Source organism: Equus przewalskii, chromosome 9, assembly GCF_037783145.1.
Source record: "Equus przewalskii isolate Varuska chromosome 9, EquPr2, whole genome shotgun sequence".
Taxonomy (NCBI): Eukaryota; Metazoa; Chordata; class Mammalia; order Perissodactyla; family Equidae; genus Equus; species Equus przewalskii.
The window spans coordinates 52,406,010-52,432,380 of record NC_091839.1 but is presented as its reverse complement, the minus strand read 5'-3'; the positions used below and the strand labels follow the sequence as shown (position 1 = coordinate 52,432,380).

General features: G+C 34.8%; 1 protein-coding gene across 7 annotated transcripts in view; it reads right to left on the bottom strand.

The window, feature by feature from the left end:
* Window positions 1–26,371, bottom strand: part of GRIK2 (glutamate ionotropic receptor kainate type subunit 2) — a 632,212-nt gene that overhangs the window by 21,269 nt on the left and 584,572 nt on the right. For all 7 annotated transcript variants that reach the window (XR_011522008.1, XR_011522007.1, XM_070556749.1 and 4 more), the window contains exon 15: window positions 14,051–14,276. Coding sequence is in view for 5 of the 7 variants with exons in the window: in XM_070556749.1 (XP_070412850.1) it covers window positions 14,051–14,276 (226 nt within the window). In the remaining 2 variants the exon portion in view is untranslated. The remainder of the gene's footprint in view (window positions 1–14,050; window positions 14,277–26,371) is intronic.

The following is a 26,371-nucleotide window of genomic DNA, read 5'->3' as shown; positions in this document are numbered from 1 at the left end:
TATAATAATTTATGTATCTTGTGGGTAGGTGACTGCAGTAGTTGTGGCTTATCCATGGGGGGTATGTTTCAAGAACCTCAGTGGATGCCTAAACTCCGATAGTACTGAACTGTACACATACTATGTTTCTTCCTATGTATACACACCTATGATAAAGTTAAATTTATAAATAAGGCACAGTACGAGATTAACAACAATAACTAACAATAAAATAGAAAAATTTTGACCATATACTGTAATAAAAGTTACCATAGATCTTAGCAACCTCAGCATATGATTTGTTTTCTTTCCTTATTAAGTCAATAACTTTCACCTTTTCACTTAAAGAAAGCACTTCACAGCTTCTCTTTGGCATCATTACTCTTGGGCTTTGGGGCCATTATTAAGTAAAATAAGAGTTGCTTGAACACAGCACAGTGATACTGAAATAGTTGATCTGATGACCGAGGCGTTTACTAAGTGACTAATGGGCGGGTAGTGTATACAGAATGGATGATTCATGTCCTGGGCAGGTCTAGGAGAGATTTCATCACACTATTCAGAATGGCACACAATTCCAAACTTATGAATTGGTTATTTCTGGAATTTTCCATTCAATATTTTTGGACCACAGTTGACTGTCGGTAACTGAAACTGTGGAAAGCAAAATCATGGATGAGGGGTAACTACTGTATACCATAATCACTAAGCATGTAGTATTCCAGGGATTTGCATTGAAGAACTTCAATAATGCCTTAATTGTTCCTCTTCTTTGAAAGAGTTAGGTTTTTTCTTTTCTTTTTTTTTTTTGAGGAAGACTGGCCCTGAGCTAACATCCATGCCCATCTTCCTCTACTTTATATGTGGGATGTCACCACAGCATGGCTTGACAAGTGGTGCATCGATCCGCACCTGGGATCTGAACTGGCAAACCCTGGGCCACCAAAGCAGGACGTGCAAATGTAACCACTGTGCCACTGGGTCAGCACTTGAAAGAGTTTAGTTTGATAAATGTTTCTAAGACATATGTCCAAAATCTTGAAGTCCTTTAAATCTTGGCTTAAGACCAGGCTACCTGTCAGTTATAGTTAATCAACCATCAGCTACAATCCTTATTTCATCCAGCATCTAGCACAACACCATAACACAGTAAGAATTCAATAAATGCTTTTTGAATGAAACATTGAATCAATTGTTATATATCAACTATGAAATAGCCAAAATATGTCAAGATAGAACTTCTGATATTGGACATCTTCTTAGATACTTACTGAATTCAACAGAAAAAGTAGAGTCCGTAAACAGACTTATTTCATACTTCTAGTATTGATCACTTCAAATAAGTTAGGGTGACAAATACACTAATAACTTCTTATGCCTTCCTTGCACTTACATCAACAATCTGTGGTTCCCCTTGGTCAGTGCCTTAATAAGTAGAAGACCGGTTAGCAAGAAGGATCTGAGGGTGTCTACTGGAACCACCAACTTCCGTTCTTAAATGGCAGTACTCCTGGCAATGCTAAATTTTATGAAATGGCTCTCTGCTTCCCATGGTGAGATGAGTGTCAGGTGCCTTACATGCACAACAAATTTTGGGCTCTTTTAGAGCTTTATCTCTTTTTAGCGTTCTTTCCATGATAAAATTCTCGAACAAAGTCAGAAACAGATCACGTTCTCTAGAGCCTCTTCCTCAGCAGAAGATGGGTTTTTTTAATCTCTTAAGACATTTTCTCACCCATATTTGTTTTTAAGATTCACTAGGACAAATTTTATTTTTACATTTAAGATTGAATTTCATATTGATCTATTTCCAGTTTTATGTTTTCTTCAGTCAATAGTGCTGTTTGTGCTATCGTACAATGCCTTAGCGTCATTGTTCTTTTCCTCTGTAGAACTTGTCTTAGTTTGTAGTTAAAAAGTAATTTATGTGATTGTTTGTTTAATGCTCATTTGCCCTAAAAGGCTGTAAATTCCGTAAGAACAGGAATTGTGTCTGCTTTGTTAGTATAACACATGGCACGCAGTAAGGACACAATATTTGTTGAATGAATACATGCATAAATAAAGGAATATATTAATTACTTAATAATTGGTTATGCATGCTTGCAATTTTATCTTCAGTCATTTCTTATGAACTTAAATATTACACTAGATCTTTAATGCATATCTAATAATTATAATACATTTATTTCAAATAAAACATTTAATATATGTAGCAGCTAATCACTTCAAGGGGCCCATTTCAAACTTCCTGTTAAATAACAGCTAAACTGGTGTGAAGTTACTGTCATCACTCCTTGTATTTTCTTTGATAGTATCCTATGGAAAGCCCTCAATTTGATGGGAGTAGAAAGAATTCATGAGCGAGAATCATAAAAATAAAAGAAGAATAATCTCATCTTGAAAACAAATTATCAACCCATCATGTTTTAATTACAGAATGGTAAATGACAGATAAAAGTAATCCATTTTCCATGATACCTAGTAATCTTTTCACATTGGAAATCTATAAACATTATTTCCTCACTTAAAATTTTGCAGTGGTGCTCTAGAGCTATAGAATAAAATCTCAGTTCTAAGTAAGTCATATAATCCCTTCCCTCAATTGATCAAAGGCTTTTGCTCTGATTTTATCCTCTTCTCCTTAAACCCAACATGCCAGCAATATAAACTAATTATCTTCACATCCCTTGGGGTGCCCTCTTCTCTCCCTTCCTCCAGTTTTCTGAATGAACTTCCTCTCATCCAGATAAACTTCTTCTGCTCATCTTTCTCTGTCTTTGCACACTTTTCCTTGGCTGTCTCAGAGATATCCAGGATCTCTCCTCTTTGGCACCATAGCACATTGCAGACTCCCTATTATAGCATTTGGTACATCACATACTAATGTTTTTCTGTATCTCTTTCCCAACTAGTTGATGATATGAGTGTCCTGAGGGCAAGGACCATGTCTGAATCAAGTTTTTTTACATTAATTTTTACATACACAAATATTACTTAGCATAGGTGCTAGATGGTAGGCATATAGTGGTGAGTAACATAATACGAGCCCTGCCCTTGTGAAATTTTCAATGCAACAAAATATACATACATTGAATAACTTTTTACAGGTATGATGAGCATTATAAGAAAGAACACAATATTATAAAACCATGTAACAGATGGAACTACATTAGTCTGCTGAGTAGGTACACAAAAAGTGTTGCATTACTTTGAAAATAGGGTAGGGACAACAACTCTTTTTCTCTTTGGCTGCCTTTTGCCGACTTCCCCTTTATTTTCTATCTATATTCATTCCTAGTTTAGAAAGGTATATATGGGAAAGGAAAATGATAATGAGAGCATCCCACACCCATTTTGTTCATTTCTTCTAGATAGAGGATAGAACTAGGTATAAGATATCAGGGTTATGGTGGAATTGAACCAAATATAAATGCCACTGTTAATGTAGAAATGAGAGAAGAAAGGTAAAAAACCATGAGGTAGAGACTATACAGATTTAGAGAGCAAATATAAGTAGATATCAAGTGGATGTGCCACCAAGGACATTGTTGATATAGTAAATTGTAAAGTTAAGTCCCTATATTCAAAATCAATAAATGGCTTAAATTGGACGGAGACTGTTGTTTCCTCTGTCATAGACTTCAGAATGCAATGTCTTTATGACCTCTGTAGAAAGTAATGTAAATGCATTCTACTTGAAGGAATATTTACAGAATCCTCAGGAGTGTATTCAAGTATCTGAGATCACAAAGGGAGATGCTTATAGGAGGCACACAAATATATAAATAAAAAAATTCAAATTACAGGGGCTAGCCCTGTGGCCAAGTGGTTAAATTCACATGCTCCACTTGGGCGGCCTGGGGTTCACAGGTTCAGATCCTGGGCACGGACCTACACACTGCTCATCAAGCCATGCTGTGGTAGCATCCCATATACAAAACAGAGGAAGACTGGCACAGATGTTAGCTCAGTGACAATCTTCCTCACCAAAAAAAAAAAAAAAAAAAAAATCAAATTAGAGGGTATGTGTCTTAGCCACTTGCCTTTTATTCATATTCTGATTATTCTCCAGCATGTGAAAAAGAATAAGAAGGCAAATGTTATCGGTACATAATGAAAAAATAAACTACTTTAACTGATTCTGACATGTTTCATATATATTAGTTAAAAGTGGCTGGTGAAGTAGATTTGCAGTCACATTTCTTCTCTGGTATTAAATCATGAAACTGACACTAAGTATGAAAATAGAAATAGTGTTATCCTAGAAACCCTGCCTTCCTTGCAGTTTTCATCTGCATAGTCATCATTTGAATAGTGGTAAGAAAGAAAATGTCAGGAATACTTTCCTTACTATGACGTCTTTGGTTCCAAATCCAGTATCACATTTTAATCATAAAAGTTGAACCATTTTAAATAAAATAATCATCCTAGTAAATCATCAAGAACCCCAAAATTGGGAAAGAGGATAATTTTTTCAAGAGAATAAAGTACCCCTCCTTAAAGGGACAGTTCAAGTCCCCTTTTCAGTTTAGCCTGACTGCTTTGGTCCTCACTGAACTCTACCACTCTGAGTCTCTGCATTATATAACAGACCACTTATTTACGTTGTATTTCCCCTATTTCGTGTCACGTAGAACCAAACTAAAATGGAGTCACCTACATCAGGGACAAAATAGAGAAGGTCAATGCAGGTGCATAAAAGAAAATTAACCTAACCTTACAGGAATTTACAGCTCAAAAATCAGCAGAAGACACCAGCAATTCCCAAACACCAAGTCTGTTTACACCATCGCTGGACATCGTTTTTCCCCTGACTCAGCTACACTGACGCAACTAAGAAAGAGACCATGAGGCAAGCAATCAGCGGAAAAAGCCAAACGACTTCTGTATGTATTTATCCCTAAAAACCCCTTAGTCTGTGAGCAACTTAGAACTCATTGCTCCCGTAGCCTTGAGTTTCCTGGCTTGCAGGCCAAGACTCTTGCAATAAACTCATCTTTCTGCTTCATTTTATTCAGGGTGTAGGGTTTGGCTTTTGACAGTTACATTTGTTTTTCCACATTTGTCTCTGTAAGAAAGGCGATGATGTATATCTATATATTATGTTCATTATTTTACAGAGCCAAGCAGGTTGAAGAGTGATAAAATTTCTTATAAATTGACCAAATGCAAAAGCAGCATACGTATTTTTAGAGATAATCTTTTCTGAATACATCTTGGACTCTGTTTATTAAACACTCAGGAAATGTTTGGAGAAGGAAAAACTTCATTTTACTTATCGATATAATGCCCTACAATAGGAAATTTCTCATCTTTATAAAGTAGATATCAATCATTTTCTTCCCCAAAATGATGGCTACTTAACTACAATATACTGATTGGCTGAGGGTAAGACCCTAGTTAGTTTCCATAGGAAAAGATTTTTATTCGATTAGGAATAGGTCATATTAACAATCCACCTTATCTACAATATAGTCAATATTTCTGAATATATAAAGAGAGAGCAAAAGGGGTAAGATATAAGTAAAAGCCACAAATACATCCGTTCAATTATTATAAAACATTTCTTCAAAACTGCCTTTTGGAATTCTTTAGGGTGCCTATGTTCTGATCCAAACACTATAAATACAATATGTTTATTCCTTATCACAATCCAATTATGTAGACATGATTCTACCCATTTACAGAGGAGGATGCTGAGTATCAGGGAGGCTCAGGAAATTCACCTGGGACACCTGGGAAGCTCAGGTGACACTAGGATTTGCATAAAGGCCACATATTCTGTACAGCATTCTAAGAAAACACCCTTTACATGAGTGTCAGGAAATGCAAGGGTTTTATCTTTGGAATTTAGTACTTACACATTTTACCTCTATGGTCTGACTAATCTTTTTCTAATAAGAGTGATTCATTGATCTTACTTAGTTCTGCTAACCAAAGTATGACAGTCTGGCATGGTCAATCTGGCTAACTAATCTATTATAGAATTTGAACCCATGGCCTTGGACTAATGGGCACAAGACACTAACTAAAGGAACTAAATTATGTAATGTTTGCAGGTAAAATCTATCAGAACTAACTCTGTTTTCACAAGAATTATCCATTTATGCATTATTTGGGTACCACTTGGTCAACATTTACAATATTAATGAAGGCTGCTCATACTGGTGCTCACAATTCATCAAATTCCCTCTGAAAGCTTCCTAGATTCCAGCATGCAGGTTGTTGATGATGTCTGTGGAGCTGACATAGCTTACTGAGACTCTCATCTGTTTTCAGTGACATGAAATCTAGACTTTAACAAAAATGCCAGGAATGTACAGCTTTTCCAGTTGTAATTTGACTTTTGTTTTTGTTTAATTCAGGCTCTGAAAATTATTAGATTTCGATTTAGTCTTGCAAAATCACTTCACCAACATTAAAATTATGCTGCTTATGCACTGAAAAAATAGAATGCATTTTAATGGAAGATTTGACCTGCAGAAAGATGAATAATTTGCATCAATTTTGGGGCATTATGTTCAACTAATGAAGACAAATGTATTCATTCATTTCAGTAGAGATGAAGAACTGAAGGCCGGCAATTTTATGCATCTATAATGATGAATATTACAGTACTTATTATATGATGAATTGGGAATTCTAGAAATGGATGGTGAGCAAAACAGGGAAAAAACATGATTCTCATACTGATTTCTGTTTTTATAAACACTGGCATCTGCCTGAAACAAACAATAGGCCTCCCCTAGTACCAATTCTATGTTTTCACTTCATCAAATAATGAGAAATAAAGAAGGAGTGAAATCTCAAGCATTTGTTAGAAAACAGAAGCGAAAGAAAGAAATTTCACACTCTTAACGTGTCAACGTGGCACACTTTTATCTTTAGGAGTCAATGACCTATTGTAACATTTTTTACTTTAGGCCGATTATGTGCAAGGGCATTATGAGATAAAAGTCACTTGAGAATTTTTTATAGGACTACTGCTATTTTGTATCTAGTAACATAAAATATGCTATAAAACATTAGTTTATAAAGTTAACATTAAAATCCACTTATGACCTAAGAACGCATCCTAATATTTATAATTATATGAGTAAATATGATAGAAATAAAATATATACCATATTTTGTGTGTAACAAAACTGTCTTTAAATTTAACCTTAATATTAAAAGACATTATAAATATATTCACTTTACATTTATATTTACCTTTCCTTTTACATTCTTCATGTATTACAAAGATTTCAGTAGTTCTATGACTATGATATGACCAATTTAATTTGGATTTTGTTCACAGAAATATTCACTGACTATTTGAAACTTACTATTGATTTAACCCCACATGTAAAACAGAAACACATAAGATTATACAAAATATTAGCATCATTGACAATATGCACAGACATGAGCACGATTCTCTCCATCCCCTTCTCAGCTGACATATATTTCACTTATGTTATTAAAGTTGTGAGGAACTAATAAATGAATGAAGCATTGCCACTAGCTCATTGTTAAAAATAGAAGTAGTTTTAATGAGACCCTTCAGTTTCTACCTAATTGAACATAGCAAAACAAAATAACACCAACTGGTCCGAATGGATTGTTTCTAGACTGCTGCTTTCCTACCAGCTCATGGACTGCTGAGTCTGCCTGGTCCTCAAAGTGCAATATGCACTCAATGTTTGAAAGAAAGAAATCAAGAAGGCTTTTAGTATGGGTGGTCAGAAGGGAGGCAACGCAGCTCAAAATGCCATTAAGTAGAAATGCTCCCTGTTCCGATAAACACAGTATCACCTATGGTGAAATAAGAGGCAGGACTGCAACTGATCACACATTTTAATATTTCTTAATGAAAACTGCTGTAATTTGCTTTTTTGCTTTACCCCATACAGCGTTGTGTGTTTTTTTTTTAATTTTTTGAATGAAAGTTCAGTTAACTTATAAGTAAGAACACGTACAATCTCAAAGATCTACCGTACAGTAAAGACCACATTAAAATAACATTGCCGCACTCAGGAAAACTATGAAAGGGAATTAATGTCACCCCAAGCTTAATTAAACCAGCTTATGCTTATTTAGCATTTACCTTCACATCATTGTTGATTGCTCCACTAAGGTATTTTTGTGTAAACAGAGCTTCCCTAATTAAATAGCTTCTATCTGAGTCATTCAGCGATTTCACAGCACACTTTGGGCAGTAATCACACACTCGGAGTGATGCGTGATGGTGGAGAGGCCCCTAGATGAATCACACGGGAGGAGGCCTAGCAGGCTAAGAGGATGCATGGACTTTTTTGGGGGAAAAAAGGAAATATGTATACTTTTAAAAATATTTCTGAATTCCCACTCCAAAAGAGACATTTTCTGTTTTAACCTCCTGTGCTTAACCACGTATGCCTCTACGATATCTGGAAATCAGAGCAGCAATAAAAGCAAGGAAAAGGGAGTTCTTCTCTTTGATCACGTTTACAATAATAGTAAAGATAAAATCTTCATTACGGGTTATGGCTCCTGCAGATATAAACTCAAAATCCTAGGGAATTTCTGGCACTGCTCTAAATTTCCAGAACCTGAGCCCATACTGCTCTGCTTTGAATATATTTATCTCATTAACTCTTGCTGGGAAAAGAGCAAGACCTCAAATAACATTTTTTCACACCTAAATGCCTTAGTTTTTTTTGTCTTATGATTAAACAAAATTTTAAAACTAAGTAAACATAATGTATTGCAAATACTCTTCAATATGCTTGAATATTAAAAGGCAAATGCTAATTAACTAGTTGAGAAATGCAGATTATGACATTCGTTGAAAGTTTATGGGAAGTTAGAATCTCACTCAAGTACTAGAGTTGCTTGTCATCATGCTTATTAATGACTAAATAAATATACATAATTCATGAAGCCATATTTCTAGCAGAGGTATGACATAGCAGATCATAAATTATTGCCTGAAACGTCTTCCTCAGAAGTAAAGTATTTGAGGGAGTGAAGTGTGAAATACCTCTTTCTAGATTATACTTCTTTAATGAAGTTTTATAACAGAATTGACTCCTCATAATGTACACAGTCTCAAAATCATTTTAATTTTATTCCATGTTACAAATGAATAAAATATACATCACTTGAGTTAAGAATTTAATATTATCATGTCAGAGAAGAAAACAAGTTATCTGAACAAGAGAAACAAAAAGTATATTGCAACACCTGCAGGTGAGTGATTAGAATATTCATTCCTTTAAACCTAAAGTATTGTGTTCAAATTTGTCTAATTTAAAATTAGGCTAAAAACAAAATATATGTTAAATGGGTTAAATAATTTTTTTAGTAATGATGAGACATTTTAATAAATTTAAATTCAATATTATTTGACAGTGAAAATAAAGAAAAATGTTCTAAGATATTCTTCCTGATCTATAATTTTGCTATGTCAAAGAATTATTCAGGTCTTTTGAATTTTAATTTATATGTACTGATACTTTTCCATTAAAATTTCAAGGAAGTCCTTATAAAAATTAGAAATTTATCACGTGGTACAGCCTAATTTTAAAAAATTCATTTTAATGAAAATGCTAATCTATTACACTAATATACCACACTAATCTACACACTACAGAGAAATGATTCCACTTAGAAATATAATCCAACTTGATTTCTACAAGTTTCTCATGACAGTAACCTTGCCAATATCAATGAATATTTTTGCAATAGCTCAGCTTTCTTCAGAAGGGCAAGAGTTGATCTAAGCAGCCACGAGTTGAACAGGAAAAGGAAAGAAAATCTTTGTCCTAAGGCTTATAGTTTCATTTGTTTTATTCTCTCATCTTATCTGTTAGATAAGCTTTAAATGAGAGGAAATAGAGATTCCAAGTGCTATACTCAGTATTTCCCTCAATTTAAAAAGTTACATTAAAAATATAGTTTATGTATATTAATATCTTGAATTATTTTACATTTTCCTTAATAAGTCAATACCTTTCAGTAAACAGTGTCAGGGGTAGGAAGGGATCAAAAATTGCTCTTGGTATGGTTTCAATAAACTCTAACAGAGAGTTCCCTTAGAACTGATTTGACTATAGTATCTTTCTTTTTTTTTTAACAGTTTTCACATCTGAAACATCCCAGTAGGTTTTTCAAATTTGTATAATATACTATTTTGACTCACTTTTAGCAAGCAGTTCCTCAAAATAAGACAGTATGATAGAGACATTCCTGGCATACTGGTCCATTGTAGTTACAAAACAAATACGCAAACCAACAAAAAACTCAAGTTTAAGATTTTATATTAAGCATAAGTCAAAATTATTTATTTTAGAAATTTTGAAATCATGAGTACTTTTATGTAATTGCCATTAATAAAAAAATATCCATGCTATACTCCAAAGTCCTCACACATCCTCCCCAAATCTTACTCAATCCTCACTATCCTGGATTATTTGTTTATTTAATGAGGTCATCACATTTCATAATGTAAGATGGCAGGCTTATCATTAGCCCTAAAAGTTATTTGTTTTCTTCGTTTATAAACATTGCTGCACTATCCAGATGTAGAATTCACTTGTTCTAGAAATAACAATTGAGGGTCCACAGGGCCCGGGCACTTTTGTTGAGTGGACTTTAAACAACAATGAAGAGACAAAAATCTCTGCCCTTCTCCAGATAATGCAAACCAGCAGAGGATGGGAAAAATATACAGGAATCTCATTCCTCTCAGAAACAACATGGAAAAATACATTTATTTGCTCCAGCTCTTTCTAGATGAAACTACACGGTAACGAGAGCCTAACGCATCACTGCTTACACCCTTCAGAAGTGTTTAAGAATGTGTCTGATTTTTAAATTTTTTTGACATCAGCTAACCATATTTGTCCACATAGTCTCTAGCCCAATTTAGACCAAACTCTGGGAATCTTTCAAGCATATTTTCTGAAAAATTATTATAAGTTTAGCATTTAAACAGAGCCTAGATTTTCCTAGTATAACCCTCTCATATGAATAATCAAAAAAAATAGAAATCTAGAGGCCATAAATTTCAAGTGATTCATCCAAGTTCACAATAAGGGACAAGGCTAAATCTAGAATATAAGAATGCAAAATACTACATGATGATACTTTCTAAGAGCACATCATCAGTCTCTTTTCTAAAGTATAAATTGCCTTATGTAACTTCATAAAATGAGCACAAGTACATGTGAAAAGTTAGCAAAGTTGCTCATCACAAATAAATGGCATATGAACTCACGAAGTTGTTGGGTTCGTTATGTAATTCTTACCAAGGGAAGAACCAGAGCTGATCTAACTATGCAGACTGCCCTGGTTTGAGCGCTCCATCAACACAAAACTATGGCAATAAACCCAAGCAGTACTGTGAATATAAGTATAATTTAACACATTTTGAAAAGATATGCTCCTCAAGCTATAATTAAGAAAACTCAATCATTTTTATACATTTAAAATATATTAAAATTAATTATAAAACTTATGAATTAACACATACCTTGGCATACCAACAGCAAGGCTTTGGGAGGTCTTTGCCTGGTGCAGGCAATAAAGGGGGTCATTTATTGTGGAAAATTTAAAAACAACAAAAGCATCAACCATCACCGTGCACTGGCAAGTCAAAACACGTCAAAAATATAATATTCTTCCCTGAAAACATCTTTTGTCCAACTAAGTTCTAAACAATCACTGTTGAGTTTTAACAACCCAACTCTTATTGAGCTTTGAATTAGCATATGTTTATTTCTTATTCTTAAATAAACATTGTATTCTACTTGGAAATTAGAGAATTCTCATTGTACATTTCAACCCCAAACCATGTGGGCTCAGCTACACTTGCATATTTTGGGAGTAAGAACTCAAGGTTGGGTTTTTTTTTTCACTTCCACAATGACTGTGGAATCATTATTTTAGTATACTGTATAAATGCAGGAATACGTAGTATTATAGGAGCTAGTGCCTGGAATTCTCGCAAAGCCAATTCAAACTATTTTGAACTACAAGGAATTTCGGAGGACTTTATGAAATGTAATAGAACTCAATGTTGAATATTTTGATGAAGTCATTATGGTAGAAAATTTTTGGACTTCCTAGACATGTGAAAGTTGCTGGAAATGGTTCCAAAGAAACAAAGGCATGCATCATATTGCAGCATCTGGACTTGATTATGAAATGGGGTTTTCATGAATCCGTGCCCAACTTTCTAACTATTGTATTTATGTTAGTTCATTTAAAGGAAATTTCTCAAATTAAAATTAACAGAATTATGAGTGATGACAAATTGATAAATATGACTATACTATTTATTAAACCTGAACACACAAAAATTAGTTTTGATCCAGTCATTGACAAATTTGCAGAAGTTAAGGCTCAAAAAATATGGTGTTATTTTTTATTTCTGTGATAGGCCAGTGAGTAACTATAAGTATTTTTCCCTTTCTTTCAAAAGAACATGGATGTAATTAAAACATGTTAACCTGTTCTTTTTTCTTCTCATACAGTATTAGTTTCCTGTTACTGCTATAACGAATTAACACAACTTAGTGACTTAAGACAACAGAAATTTATGATCTCATAGTTCTGGAGTTCAAAAGCCCTAAAAGTGAGATGTCTGCAAAGGTGCATTCTTTCTGTGGCCTCTGGGAAAGAATTTGTTTCCTTGCCTTCCAAACTAACTTCTAAAGGTCCCCTGCATTTCTTGGCTTGTGGCCCCTTCCTCCATCTTCAATGCATCAGGCAGAATTTTCAAATCTCTCTTAATATCTCTCTCTAAACCTAAACAGATGGAGAGAGAGATCTTTTCCCCTCCCCCACCACAGTCTGAATGTTTGTGTCCCCCCCAAATTCATGTATTGAAACCTAATCCCCAATATGACGGTATGTGGAGGTTGGGCCTTTGGGAGGTGTTTAGGTTCTAAGAGTTGAGCCTTCACGAATGAGATCAGTGTTCTTACAAAAGGGACTCCAGAGAGATCCCTTGACATTTCCACCATGTGAAGACACAGTGAGGAGGCAGATCCTCATCAGAGAGTGAAAATGCTGGCACTTTAGTCTTGGACGTCCAGCTTCCAGAGCTGTGAGAATAAAATTTCTGTTGTCTATAAACTGCCCAATCTCTGGTATTTTGTTTGTAAGACATTCTTTCTCTCACTTCTTCCATCATTATATCTCCTTAACTGTGACTCTGACCCTTGTGCCTCCTTCTTCAAGGACTATTTTGATTACATTGGATCCATCTGGTTAATCTAGGATAATCTCCCAATCTCAGGATCCTTAACTTAATTATATTTGCAAGGTTCCTTTTACCATGCAAGGGAACATATTAACAGGTTTTGGTGATCAGGCCGTGGGGGAACCATAATTATGTCCACGACATGTACATGTGTACTGTAGTATTATGAACTTATTCCTTTATTAATATATTCATTATATATATTCATATATATTATACATATACATGAAATTCAATAAATCAAAATTTTCACTGTTTGTCTTTTCTGGCAATTATTATCCTTTGTTTCATTTCATGATCATTATGGAAAATAATTCATTATATGGAAGAAAGGAGATGATAAAAATAATTAATCCTGGCTGTCAAATATTCTAGGTATGTTATTGCTAAATAATCTGCTATATGACCTTCTCTTAAGTAACACAAAATAAATATTCATGGGAACCATTTGTGGCTCATTCTTTTAGTTAAATTTCTAAGTCAAATACTACACTTGTAAGCCACAAATCTGAAAAAATAGAGTCACAGAAACTTAATTTTATTTATAAAACATTTTTTAAATGTAGGATTGAAAAGATTCTTTAAGGGGATATTGTGAGATTTTTCAACACTGATAGAGTAAAAATGTTTACTAACTATTTTGGTAGATATCACTTTGTCTTTTGTTGCTTATCCATTTAGAAGCAGATGTCTAAATTGCTTCCCTGATTTTATATGGTAACAGTTAACCTACCAAGATGCATTCATTCGTAATGGCATATGGAGGCACTGTTTCACCCCCTTCACATAGCAACTAAGATTAACGAGCAAAGAACAAGTGGCTGACATAAAACCTACCCATGGGGGTGCCAACGCCATAACCTTTGGAGTCTATAAGGCCGCCAATCTGTGTCAGGTTACAGTTCCGCTGGGTAACAAACTCGATGGTCGTTGACTCCATTAGGAAAGCGTAATCAGAGGTGAGGACTCGCTGGATTCCTTCTTCATTACTTTTGACAAGCACTGACTGCCTCCTGCTACTCATAAAGGCCCACATTTTGTCATATGTGGAGATTTTTGATTTCTGGGGAAAAATAAAATACATAAGAAAGATATTCCTTAGTTTCCAGGTGATCCTACAATATTTAGATGGAACTGACTATATTTAGTTTACTCATACAACCTTATAATTGTACTATTAACAATAGTGATGTCTAAACAAAAAAATAAAAATCTGTTTTTAAAAATTTCTCATAGCAATGCCTCATCATTTTTCCAGATATAGTTAAGATTTATTTAACAAATATATCAAAAATGTCTTAATGTTCAAAAATGCACAACTAGCAAATCATAAAAAGCAATAGATAAAAAAGAAAAGAAACAAGATTAATACGGAGGGTCTTTTGTGCTTGTATCTCACATGAGTATCTCATGTGTATAATTTTATTTTCAACATTACTATAACATTAGTTTGGAAGAAACAGACACTGGACACCGACTGACGCTGTAAAACATCACGAGGTTTGTTATTTTCTTTTCCCAATTTGCTCGACTATAAGACAGATGTCACATTAACCCCCAAGGATACACAAAGATATAGGTTGAAGAGATGAGAAGAATTTGTCACAAATAAGAATGTTATGAATAAGGATGACTATATTTCCACTGAGACACAATCTGGACACGACAGAGCTTCTGTTAGCTTGCCTCAGGACAACACGAAAACTATCATTCAGGTCAACTCGCCAAGTAAGGATTCCTGGACCAATGAAAGTGATAGTTTTTAATATTCAACTGAAAATTCTCAGTAGGGCTTTTCTAGGATTTCATTATCAAAAGAAAGAAATAGGTTTTGTTCAGAAGGCACTGGTAAACATAAACATGAAAAAGGTTAGCATCTGCTTATGGAAATCTCATCTGTGAAACCCTCACTCTAGTTTACTTCTTAAATGAAAGCAAAAAAAAAAAAAAAATACCGAAGCTATAAACACAAGGAGGATAGTCATCATACTGGTTACACTTTATAAAAAGTCAAAACTATTTTCAAACAAATAGATATGCAATCTTTTTACAGCTTAAGCATGCTTTTAGTTCTGCATGTGCCAGGTCATAAATGTGATATCACTACTACTTCCATTAAAAGGCAGGTGCACAATAACATTTAGAAAACTTCGGGCACTATTCCAATGATAAAATGGGAAGAAAACTCCTAAATTTACTGGGGAAAAAACTAAAGTTACAATGAGTGTTTTATAAAAACAAGTATAGCATTGGGGTTAAGAGAGGTTAGAAATGCAACAATTTGCTCACCAGTGAAACCAAAGCATGCTAAAAGACCAATGGCTTGAAGTTTCAGAGAGAGCAGCTAAAAAACCTAGAATAAGATTGTTAGGATTACAAATTTGGGCAGCTACAGCAGCATGTCAATTGTGTTCAAGTAAAATAATGAAATGTTGGAAATAGAAAAGAGAAATGGAAGGAATATTTAAAGTCATGATGAAATTTCTATTGGCATAATTAAGACCCAAGAGTGAGATTTTGCGCAGTCTCATTTGGTCATCCAAATCAGTAACACCACGAGGATAACTAGAACAAGTCAAATTCCTTTCAAAGATAAAAAACTTTTCTCCTGATGTTTTGGGTTAAGTGAGGACTAAAAACAAAAATACAATCAAAATTAGAGCCTACCTTCCGATCAAAGGGATTTTATGTAAAAAAATAAAATAAGACATAGTTTTTGATTTAGTGAATCTGTGAGTCATAATAGATAAACACAGTTCCATAAATGATAACACTAAAAATTTATGTAATCAAAACTGTGCACCTATCTGTTGACAACTTAAAATGTAACCTCTTTCAAGGAGAGTGATAGTAATATCACAACACGGGTGTACTCTCTGAGGCTAAAGCCGAGCAGAGAGATAAAGTGTACAAAAAGTTACTTTTGCCTGTATGGGCCATAAATCGCCTAAATTCTCTGCCTCGTTTCACTTATAAGAACATCAGCAATCAATATTTTATTGCTTCAGCTACCTGATCTCCAACTCACGATAACAGTTTCCACCAGTTGATGAGTTAACTGCAGTAAAACTTGAGGACTAGTATTTTTGTTCCAAAGAGAGGGGGAACATAATTTTTGCAATGACACTAACTATGTAAATAGTACAATTATGTCTTTCTATTTTTTTAGTATTAAGAGTAGCACTTTCTAATTGAAACATAATATAACACAAACAATTCTAAAGAAGAGAATTACATTTTTCAACAGCACATAAATGTATCCATTATTAATATTTTGCTGTGGTGGATGTAGTAAACACATCAAATTTTTTTCACACAACAGAAAACCACAAACTAAGAAATATTTCTAATCTGTTCTTTACAAATTTGTAGCTTAATGTTAAGTTAATGTGAAATGTAGTATTATGTTACATTTGAAATGTCTAATCTACAACACTATCCTTTGATTAACAAAATACGTTTTCATATAAAATTCCTGGAACACTTCCCTACAATGATTTTTAATTTCTGTGAGCACTTCCTGGAAATTACTATTTATACTCATTTGAAACTAATCATTTCCTGTCTTCCATTGTTATTTCTCTCTTATTGATTTATTTCTAATTTTCAGTAATCTATTGTCTATGATTTTTGTACCGCTTCACTCATCTTTTCTGTCTGCAGAAGATAGAGGTATTTTTATTATTCTTATAATTATAGAATAAGTTTAGATGGAAAAGTCACTCAAATTGTTTTGTTTCTTATAATAAAAATAAAAACCCTAATAAGAAAGATTTCAATTCAGAAATATTGACTCTGCTGGTCACACACGTTCTATGTGGCTTGTTTGCTTCTTTTGTTGTCATTCTTTGACCACAATTTTCAATTTAGTGCTGTCATTTCTTTGCACCTCCCAATTTTGCCTGTAAAACATTAATCTGTGCAGAAAAGATATGAGAAATACAATTAAAAACCATCACTATCTCTGTAGACTCTTTGTGCGTGTGTGTGTGTGTGTGAGAGACAGATGCTATTCAACTCTTACCCATTTCTACAGAAAGATGAAAAGGAGGACTGATCTTTAGCATCTCCTGGCAATTTTATTACTTCTATTATTTTTAGTAGTGAAGAGAGTATAGTGTATCACCAATTTAAAAAGGAAAGGTCTGCACAACATGAATTTTACTGAAACTCTTAAATCCAAAGCAGCTAAGATGGTTTATAAAGTATTTGAACAATGTATTTGAAACAAATTGTTAGGTCGAATATGAAACTTAGGATGCTTTTTTCTCTATAAATCAGGCCACTCATAAATAATTGATTACTTGTACTTAACCAACACATAGATGAATTCTGAATATTGTAGGGCTGAGTCAGAAGTAATGATAGAACTAGTTCTATATTTCTTTTGTGGGTGTGCATGAGGAAGATTGGCCCTGAGCTAACATCTGTTGCCAGTCTTCTCTTTTTCCTTGAGGAAGATTGTTGCTGAACTAACATCTGTGTCAATCTTCCTCTGTTTTCTGTGGGATGCTGCCACAGCATGGCTTGTTGAATGGTGCTAGATCCATGCCTGGGATTCGAACCTGTGAGCCCCAGGCCACCAAAGCGGAGCACACGAACTTAACCACTACGCCACTGGGCTCCCCCTTTCTATACCTCTTATTAATGTAATGTATATTCTTACACAAGCCACTTAAGCTCTTTGAATTTCAGTTTATATGAAAGTCAAATAGCTTTGAAAAACTCACAGAGATTTTGTGAGGATCAGATGAGACACTACATGTAAAAACACTATGCAGTAGTAAGATATTTTTGTAATTACAATTATTTTTTAAAAAGAGCATACTACTATCAAATACTCTTATGTTATTGTCCTTAAAAAATGCCAACGGGGCCAGCCCAGTGGCATAGTGGTTAAATTTGTGTGCTCCACTTTGGCGGCCCGGGGTTCACAGGTTTGGATCCCCAGCACAGACCTACACATCGCTCATCCAGCCACGCTGTGGTGGTGTCCCACATACAAAATAGGGGAAGATTGGCATAGATGTTAGCTCAGGGCCACTTTTCCTCAAGCAAAAGGAGGAAGATTGGCTATAGATTTTAGCTCAGGGCCAATCTTCCTCACCAGAAAAAAAAAAAGAAAAGAAAAACTATGAAGCACTCTGGCAAAGATGGCACGTTGAATATTATCTTTGAACACAAGTTCTATCCTATGGCATGAAACCACAAAGAAAAAGAGAATGGGACAAGGTGCAACAGAAACAACATTTTTGAAGCTGAAAAGCAGATAGATGAATTGTAACTCAGTTAACCAACCTTTAGAACTCCTCTATTCTGCTAAAGGTTTGGAGATTGGCAGTTCCAAATCCCCTCCCAAAGCCAGAATGATCAAAGGTCTAGGAAAAGCAGAGTTTATTGAAGGAATGTCTTAAAAACAGTGAGATCCTTAGAGCCACTCCCTATCTTTGAGCAGCATGATGACTGCTCCATCCCATCCCAGCAGAGGACTAGAGGTTTTATTCTCTGGAGAGGAAGCAAGAGCACACTGGGTACAGTTGAGCCAGTGGAGGCCATATTGAAACCAGAAGGGATAAGTTGAACTTTAAAACCAATGTCGAGACCAGTCAGTCCTGTATCTGTCTTGGTTCTTAGAATTCCTATAGTAAGGATAATGGATGATTTTCTTTAAGCAAAATTGAACTGCTCCAGAGAGACAATAATATTAATATAGTATGAATATTAATGATAATATTAATATATTATTATTAACTATAATAATAATAATAGCGGTAAACAGTTATATAAAGAAAAGCATGTGCCAGACATTAAATTACTCACAAATGTTAAATCATTTAATTTTTGCAAGAATTCCATTAGGTGGCAGGTATTTTTGTCCCCATTTTACAAATGAGAAGACCAAAACACAGAAAGGTTAATAATTTGCCGAAATTCGTGTGACTACTTTGCAGCAAAACCAGGAATCAAACATGGGCAGATGAGCTACCAGGCTCACATTTTTAATCATTGCATTACATCAACTCTTGTCTAAAGGCACATATGGATTTCCAACAAAACGACCCACTACATCACCCTGTAGTGAAGCTTACAGTTTTTCAGCCTTGAGTAAGCACCCAGAGCTTGCCGTGAGCCTTTCAGAATCTCTTATATATCATCAAACAGCCAAGGATAACCAAATATTTGAAGGGAGCCTCTACAATGAAATATAAAGAGCAAAACAAACAAAATGGCACAAATGTCCTCAGAGAGGTAAAAAAATACTGCAAAAATACAAAAAAAAATTAAATGGACATTGTTGAAAGAAATACATTCAGAGAACTAATACATATTAAAAATTAGATATAAAAAATGAAAACCTTCAGTGAAATGTTAGAAAACAAAGAAACCTCCATAAAGGAGAAGAAAGAAGTAATGAGACAGAAGGAAGGAAAGAATGCTCTGAGGAAGTTTCAAGAACTGATAACTGAAGGAGGAGTCCATGCCACCTACATAATGAGACGTCAAGAACTTTCTAGATAGAGAGAAAAGCAGTTAAGAGATGCTATCTTGGACATGAATTTGATGGGCTGGGGTAATTGAAGGAAGTACTCTTTGGCTGGGGCACATAGAGAAATATGGTGCTAGAAGACAACAGAGAAATGGATAAGGGATGACTAAGACGGCCTTACTGTTTCCCTCAGCTTTCTAACCTTTAGATAGGCTTTTTCCTGTCTCTGGTCCCCTGACTGCCTTCTTACCCTGGCCTTCCCGGAATTCAGATGGTCTAACCACTGAAATTCCTTCCCTCTCTTTTCTTAGATCATTTACCTTAGAAAATGTGTAATTATAAATTCTCCTTTAGCATCATTGAAATGTAAATCTTTTTAAAAGCCTCTTATTGGTTTTACAACCCAAGGTTGTCTTTCTCAAGGACGGAGGAGTCATCCCTTTGAAATGTAATCATTAAAGAAGATACTGCCTCTATCACCCACTCTCTGTGGGAGGATAGGAGCCTAACTTTTGTGGGCACCTTGCTCCAACTTGTAAAACCACCTCCTGTCATGAGGACATCATAATTTTATTTTTCCTTTGGGTAAGGCCAATTAGCAAACACAGATGGCTATGATGCCTACCACCACAGCTCTTAAAAACTTTCCTGTCTTTAAAACCTCTAACCCCAGCCATTATAAACTCTCCTATTTCAGTTGAGTTGAACTCAGACGAAGTTCTGGCCTCTCTCCCTTATTGTAATAGCCTTGAATGAAGTCTTCCTTGCCTGTTTAAATTTATCTAGTGCATTTCTGCTTTGACAGGGCCAAGCCACTCTTTTATTTAAAATATGTGTATTGAATTACTCTGATATGCTGGACATAATTCTAGATATTGACCAGGTTCCAGATATTGCAAACAGTTAACACACAAGGGCGTCATGGATATTTGCCTTCATCATAGAAGCATCAAGAAGCCACAGCAGGTATGAAGCAGATTGGGAACGCAATCACATTTGCACTATGACGAGATAACTAGGTTGCTATGTGGAGAATGGATCAACAGTGACAAAGGCTGACATGGGAAGATCATTTAGGAGCACATAGCAGCAGTCTAGGTAAGAAACAGTATATGTACTAGGAAAGTAGAGTTGGAGATAGGAAGAAATCTAAGAATCTGAGTTATGTGTGTATGTGTTTGTGTGTGTGTATGTACTGGATGATACTTGGTCATTATTGGAATATAGAAGGTAAAGAAAAGGGTTAAGTTGAGTAACTTCTTGGTTTCTGGCTTAAACTTTAGTCACCGAGAGAGAGAAGAAAACTGAAAGAGGATCATGTTTTTGGGGGGAAAGTTCACATCTAGTAAGTTGAAGGCAACTTCAAGATCTAAATGGATCTGTCATGTGAAGTTAGATATGTAAGTCTCAAGTTTAGTGGACAGGCCAAGGTTAAAAATATAGATTTTGGAGTCCTCTTGGATACAGAAGACAAAGTAATGGATGGATGAGAAAAAGACTACAGAGGAAGAGATGTCCTCGGGTCAAGCTTTGTGCAGTTTTGAATTTCAATGACCGGCAGAGAAGATTGAGTCTGCAAATGAGACATAAAAAGAACGAACAGAGAGTAACAAAGAAAATCTGGAAATTGTGGTGCTGTAGAAATGAAGGCAAGGGAATATTCAGTGAGGAAGTGGTTAGCTGTAGTGATTTGCAAAAAAGATGCATGCAATGAGAATGGAATAATGTCCTTTGGTCTTGGCAACAGAGAGTTGCTTGGTTCTTTTAGCAAGAGCTAATTTAGTGGAATGGAGTACTTACAAGTCACATTGAAGTATATTAAAGAAAGTTTTAGAGAAAGTAAATTGGAGCCAGGCAATGCCATAAAAGAAAAAAGGAAAATATCAGAGAGTAGGACTCTGAAGAAGAGAGAATCCAGGGTAGAATGTAGATGAATATTTTGGTTTAAGTAAGATTTCCAAAGATTTAAGAGATTTGAGCATCTTTAGATGCCAGTGTAGTGGGGGGGAGGTTCAGGAGAAAAGAGAGATTTAAAATGCCAGGGAAAGAAAGAACAATCGATAATTCAAAGTTTCCAGTAAGGTGAGTCTCAAGTAGAATAAAAGGGGATTTAAAATACTGCAATTGGCTTGACCTCTGAATTCAAAATATTTGTATTAAACACACGTGGAATTATACTCTAAGATCTATTGTGTCAGGAGGAAATAAGCCTCAGCTAGATTTATTTGTAATAAAATGGAAAATTGTTGAACATTTCAAAGTAAAATAGACTACAGAATCTCTAAGGTTAAAATCAATTGATGGAAGCTATACAAGTTAAAGAATAAAAATCAAAATGCATTTAAGATCAGTTAGGAGGTAATTAAAAATAAAATTAACAATCACATATGTGTATGTTGAATGTGAAAACTGTATGTAAACATAGAAGAAAGGCCATATCAAGTTGCAACATGAGCTAAAGATTGCAGGCGGAAGACAGGACATGTTGAGAGAACCACCTGTACGACGTTTTGCTCAATCTCCTGTGACTATGGTTAGTCTCATTCAATGAAGTAGCTACTGGTCTTTGCCAAGGCATGTGATAAAATCGTAGACAGGGACTAAGCTGCTGAGCTACAAGGTGCAGTCTTTGAAGGTCCTCTGACCACAGTGATGCACGGAAGTGAGGACGAGAGAAAACCCAGGAAAGACTCAAGAATTGAGACACAGCTTGGCTCTATGCATTGCTGCTACCAAATTGATTACAAAAGACTTTCCAGAAGAATGTATGAAAAATCAAAGTCAGGCATTAAGCTAAACATGAAATAATATAATTCTCTGTAATGAGAGAATCGAGATAATAGCAAATTAAAGCATAACAGAGAAGCTGCTCAAATAGAGTGCAGCCAAGAAAAAGCAATAGCGAATTAGTGGGAGAAAAAAAAACCATAAAGAGCATCTTGTTAAACTCCTCTGTTTCACAGACGAGAAAACAAAACCTGCTTGATAAGAAGAAAAATTACCAGTGAAGGTAGATATGTAAGGAGAAAAGTGATGATTGGATTTATGACATCAGGATTTTGTAAGAATTTTAATTATATAACGAGATACCTTGTTTGGCAAAAATGTAAAACATTCCCAAGTATTATCCTTACAGTTATGTTGCACACAGTAATTTAGGTAAATAAGGTCAAGTAAATAAAGTAAATCATGTCTCAGAGATATTGCTTGAAATGCATATGAAAATAAAAGCGTTACAGAGGAAAAGTATATTTAAAATTTTCTAAGTAAAATCATCTTATTTTCTCATGCAACTTACCCTGTCACACTGAATACTAGAATCAATTTCTTCTCTCTTTTTTTTGTGTCCCACATTAAAGACACTTTTCTTTCTATGCCACATCAGATGGATTTAGGATGTCAATGTTTAGCAGTGTTTATTTTACCTAAATGCTGAGGCTTCTAAGCTGATTTGGGTTTAGCCACATCAGCACAAAACCAATAAAACCAGTCATAAGGCACTGTCTTTTTATAAGAGTAGTTTTCATGGGCTATGAAATACCAACAAAAGGATAAAAGAAAAGTTTCTTGTCAAGAATAAACTTACAAAGAATAAAAAAATGCAACACTTTTTGAAACTCACAGATGCCAAAAGATTTTGTGCTTTAAAAAGAGCATTCAGTGTAAATACTTAAAATATTTTAAACATACAGCCAGTGATTTAAAATTTAAAGATATATTAGCTTTAATTTCTGCCAGAACTCTAAATGAAGTTTGCAATCTGAAATTATTTGGCTCTTTGTAGATCTCAAATAACAAATGGGTTTTGAGCAACATTTTTCCCGAGCATTTTAGAAAAAGACTTTTAGAACTGATAAGATATCAGTATAAGGATAGTACTTTGAAATTTTGTTTGTCTCCCTTCCAAAATGTTATGAAAGCTAATAAAGTAAGGGTTACTCTTATACCACTTGCATAGACCTTCTTTTCTCTTATTGGGAGCAACATATTTTATAAATACAAAGCCATCTGCTTTTTAAAAATATCTTTGGCTTAAATTGCTTTAGTACACAAATAAATTCTTCACCTCTGTTCATTTTGCTTGCTGTCAAATACAAATTAAAATTTAGGAACCATCTTATGCTCATTGGATCTGTTTTTATAAACCTGTCAGATAGCTCTGAAAAATAAGAAAATACCCTTATCCATATTTGTGTGATCTCTGGAAGCAAGAATTTAAAATTAATTTTTTAAATATGTTCCAGAGGAAAGTTTATTTCCATGAACAAGATGTAAAATCCTTAACATTAATCTTGTTTGAAATATCATAACCACAAAGCATCAACAGTACAAAGAAAATTCAGTATGATTTTGCAATATAGTTTATTACACATAATGTTAGAAGTATTGACTGCAACTCAGCTTCTTTAACAAAGCTGATCAGGGGGCCAGCTCCGTGGCCCAGTGGTTAAGTTCGCGCACTCCGCTGCAGAGGCCCAGGGTTCGGATCCTGGGCGCGGACATGGCACCACTCGTCAGGCCACGTTGAGGCAGCGTCCCACATCCCACAACTAGAAGGACCTGCAACTAAGATATACAACTATGTACCAGGGGGGTTTGGGAAATAAAGCAGAAAAAAAAAAAGAAAAGATTGGCAACAGTTGTTAGTCCAGGTGCCAATCCTTAAAAGAAAAAAGGAAGATTGGCAACAGTTGTTAGCCTAGGTGCCAATCTTTAAAAAAAATAACAAAGCTGAACAGATGATACAACACCCCAAACATCTTGAAGTAACATTAAAAATTCTTTATTTATATTACCAGCCTATTTCTTTCCATTTAAAAAATAAATTTTCATGAAAAAAATGGCTTATCTTCTATATCATACTGTCTGGTGGAATTAGTTGACATTTGGTGTAAGGAAGAATATGATGAAATTTCTAAAAGAAGAGGCAAGAATTTCTGACCATTTTTCATAATTATCAAAGTAAATTAGATTGTATTTGGCACTTGCTCAAATTATTCCTTTTCAATAAATTCCACATGACTAATTTTGTTTCTGATATTAATTTAAATATTTGTTTATAAGTGCTATAGTAATCTGTCTTATTTTGTTATCAGAAAGTCACATGTAATAGTCTGTAATATGTGGTTTGCCAAAAGCCCATACTAAGGTCTTCCTTGGTAAAGGAGAATCTGGCTGAGATTTGCATTTTAATTTTTTATTACAGTAAATAAATTACCAACAATACTGGAACATATGTGCTAGGTAAGAACAGCTGAGTCCTATCTGGACTCATCTGACCTTGGTCGCTAGGAAATTAGAGTTAATTCAGGAAAACAAGACTGAAGCCATATGTGGTTCATATCAAAGGTGGGTCTGAGGCTAGCGCAGTGATCTGAAAGCATTTGGTTGTTAGCAAACCTGTCACTCCTTGGAATAATTCTGGCAGTTCTATCTCAAAGCACCTGCAGTCTCTTAAAACAGGATATTTGAAGGGAAAGACAATGAAACAGAGAGGCTTGCTCTTCTTGGTGTTACTGAGAGTTAAGAGGGGAAAAAGAGAGAGCATTATGTCTGAGGATAATATGATGGGCAGCAAGTTTAAAGTGATTTGATGCAGTTAAAGGCAGTTCTCCTTTTTAGGTAGTTGAACCATTCTTTGAGAGTTCCTTCTTCACTGTTCAGAATCACTGATCGTGAGTCTTCGGGGCATTGCATTTTATTCTTTAAATGGGGTATCTTGAACTTTCCCGGTCAAATGTTTTCTTTTGCTACAAATAACAGTTATCAACAATATATTTTACTGTCATTTCGCCAAATTTAAATAAAATTAGAAAACTTCACTGGGTCAATGGAGAACCTTGAATAAGCCACAGTTTCTTGGCCCTATGTAATAAAAGGTTTTCCTTTTCCTACCAATTTCACAGAAATGTTATGAGAAATAAATGAGAAAATTCATATGAATTCACTCTGACAAGCTATTAAGCTCTCTAAAGATACAAGGATTTTATTTTTATTGCATGTTTAATGTAATCAATCAACGGAGAAGCATAGTAACTCTTATGTTATGACTGTAGCATATGCCTACTACATTCTTATATCTGTGCCTTTTCCTTTAGTATAATTTATAACTTTAAGAATATGGAAACCTGCTACCTTTCCCCACTCCCAAAACCTGACCTAATAACCCTACTGAACAAAACTAGCACAATTACCCTGGGCACTTGGTGATGGAGGGTTATTAACCAACACGGCCTATAAGGCAAAAACTTTCCAGGTGTGGATCCTCAGGGACACGAAAGTTATCTTTTAAATTTCAGCTCATTCTATTCAATGATTCACTTGCTTACTCATTCATTCACTTGTTCTTTCATTCTAATACTTTTTGACCCCAGCTGGGTATGAAGTACTGTGTCCAGCACTGTGCAGGCAGAGATTAACCAAAAACAAATCATGGCCCCTGTCCTAGCAAAGCTCAGTCTCATAATGCATGACAAGTAAACTAAGAATTATAAAATGGTGTGACAAATGCCATGACAAAGGATGGATGAGGTGTAAGCCAACTCGATAAGGGGAGACATGACAGAAAGTCACGGGAAGTAATTCCCGTTCCTTGAAGATGCAAATCAGTCACAGTTTGGCTGGCTCTTCCACTCCTGCCTATAACTGACATTCTGCATTATGAATGGGTG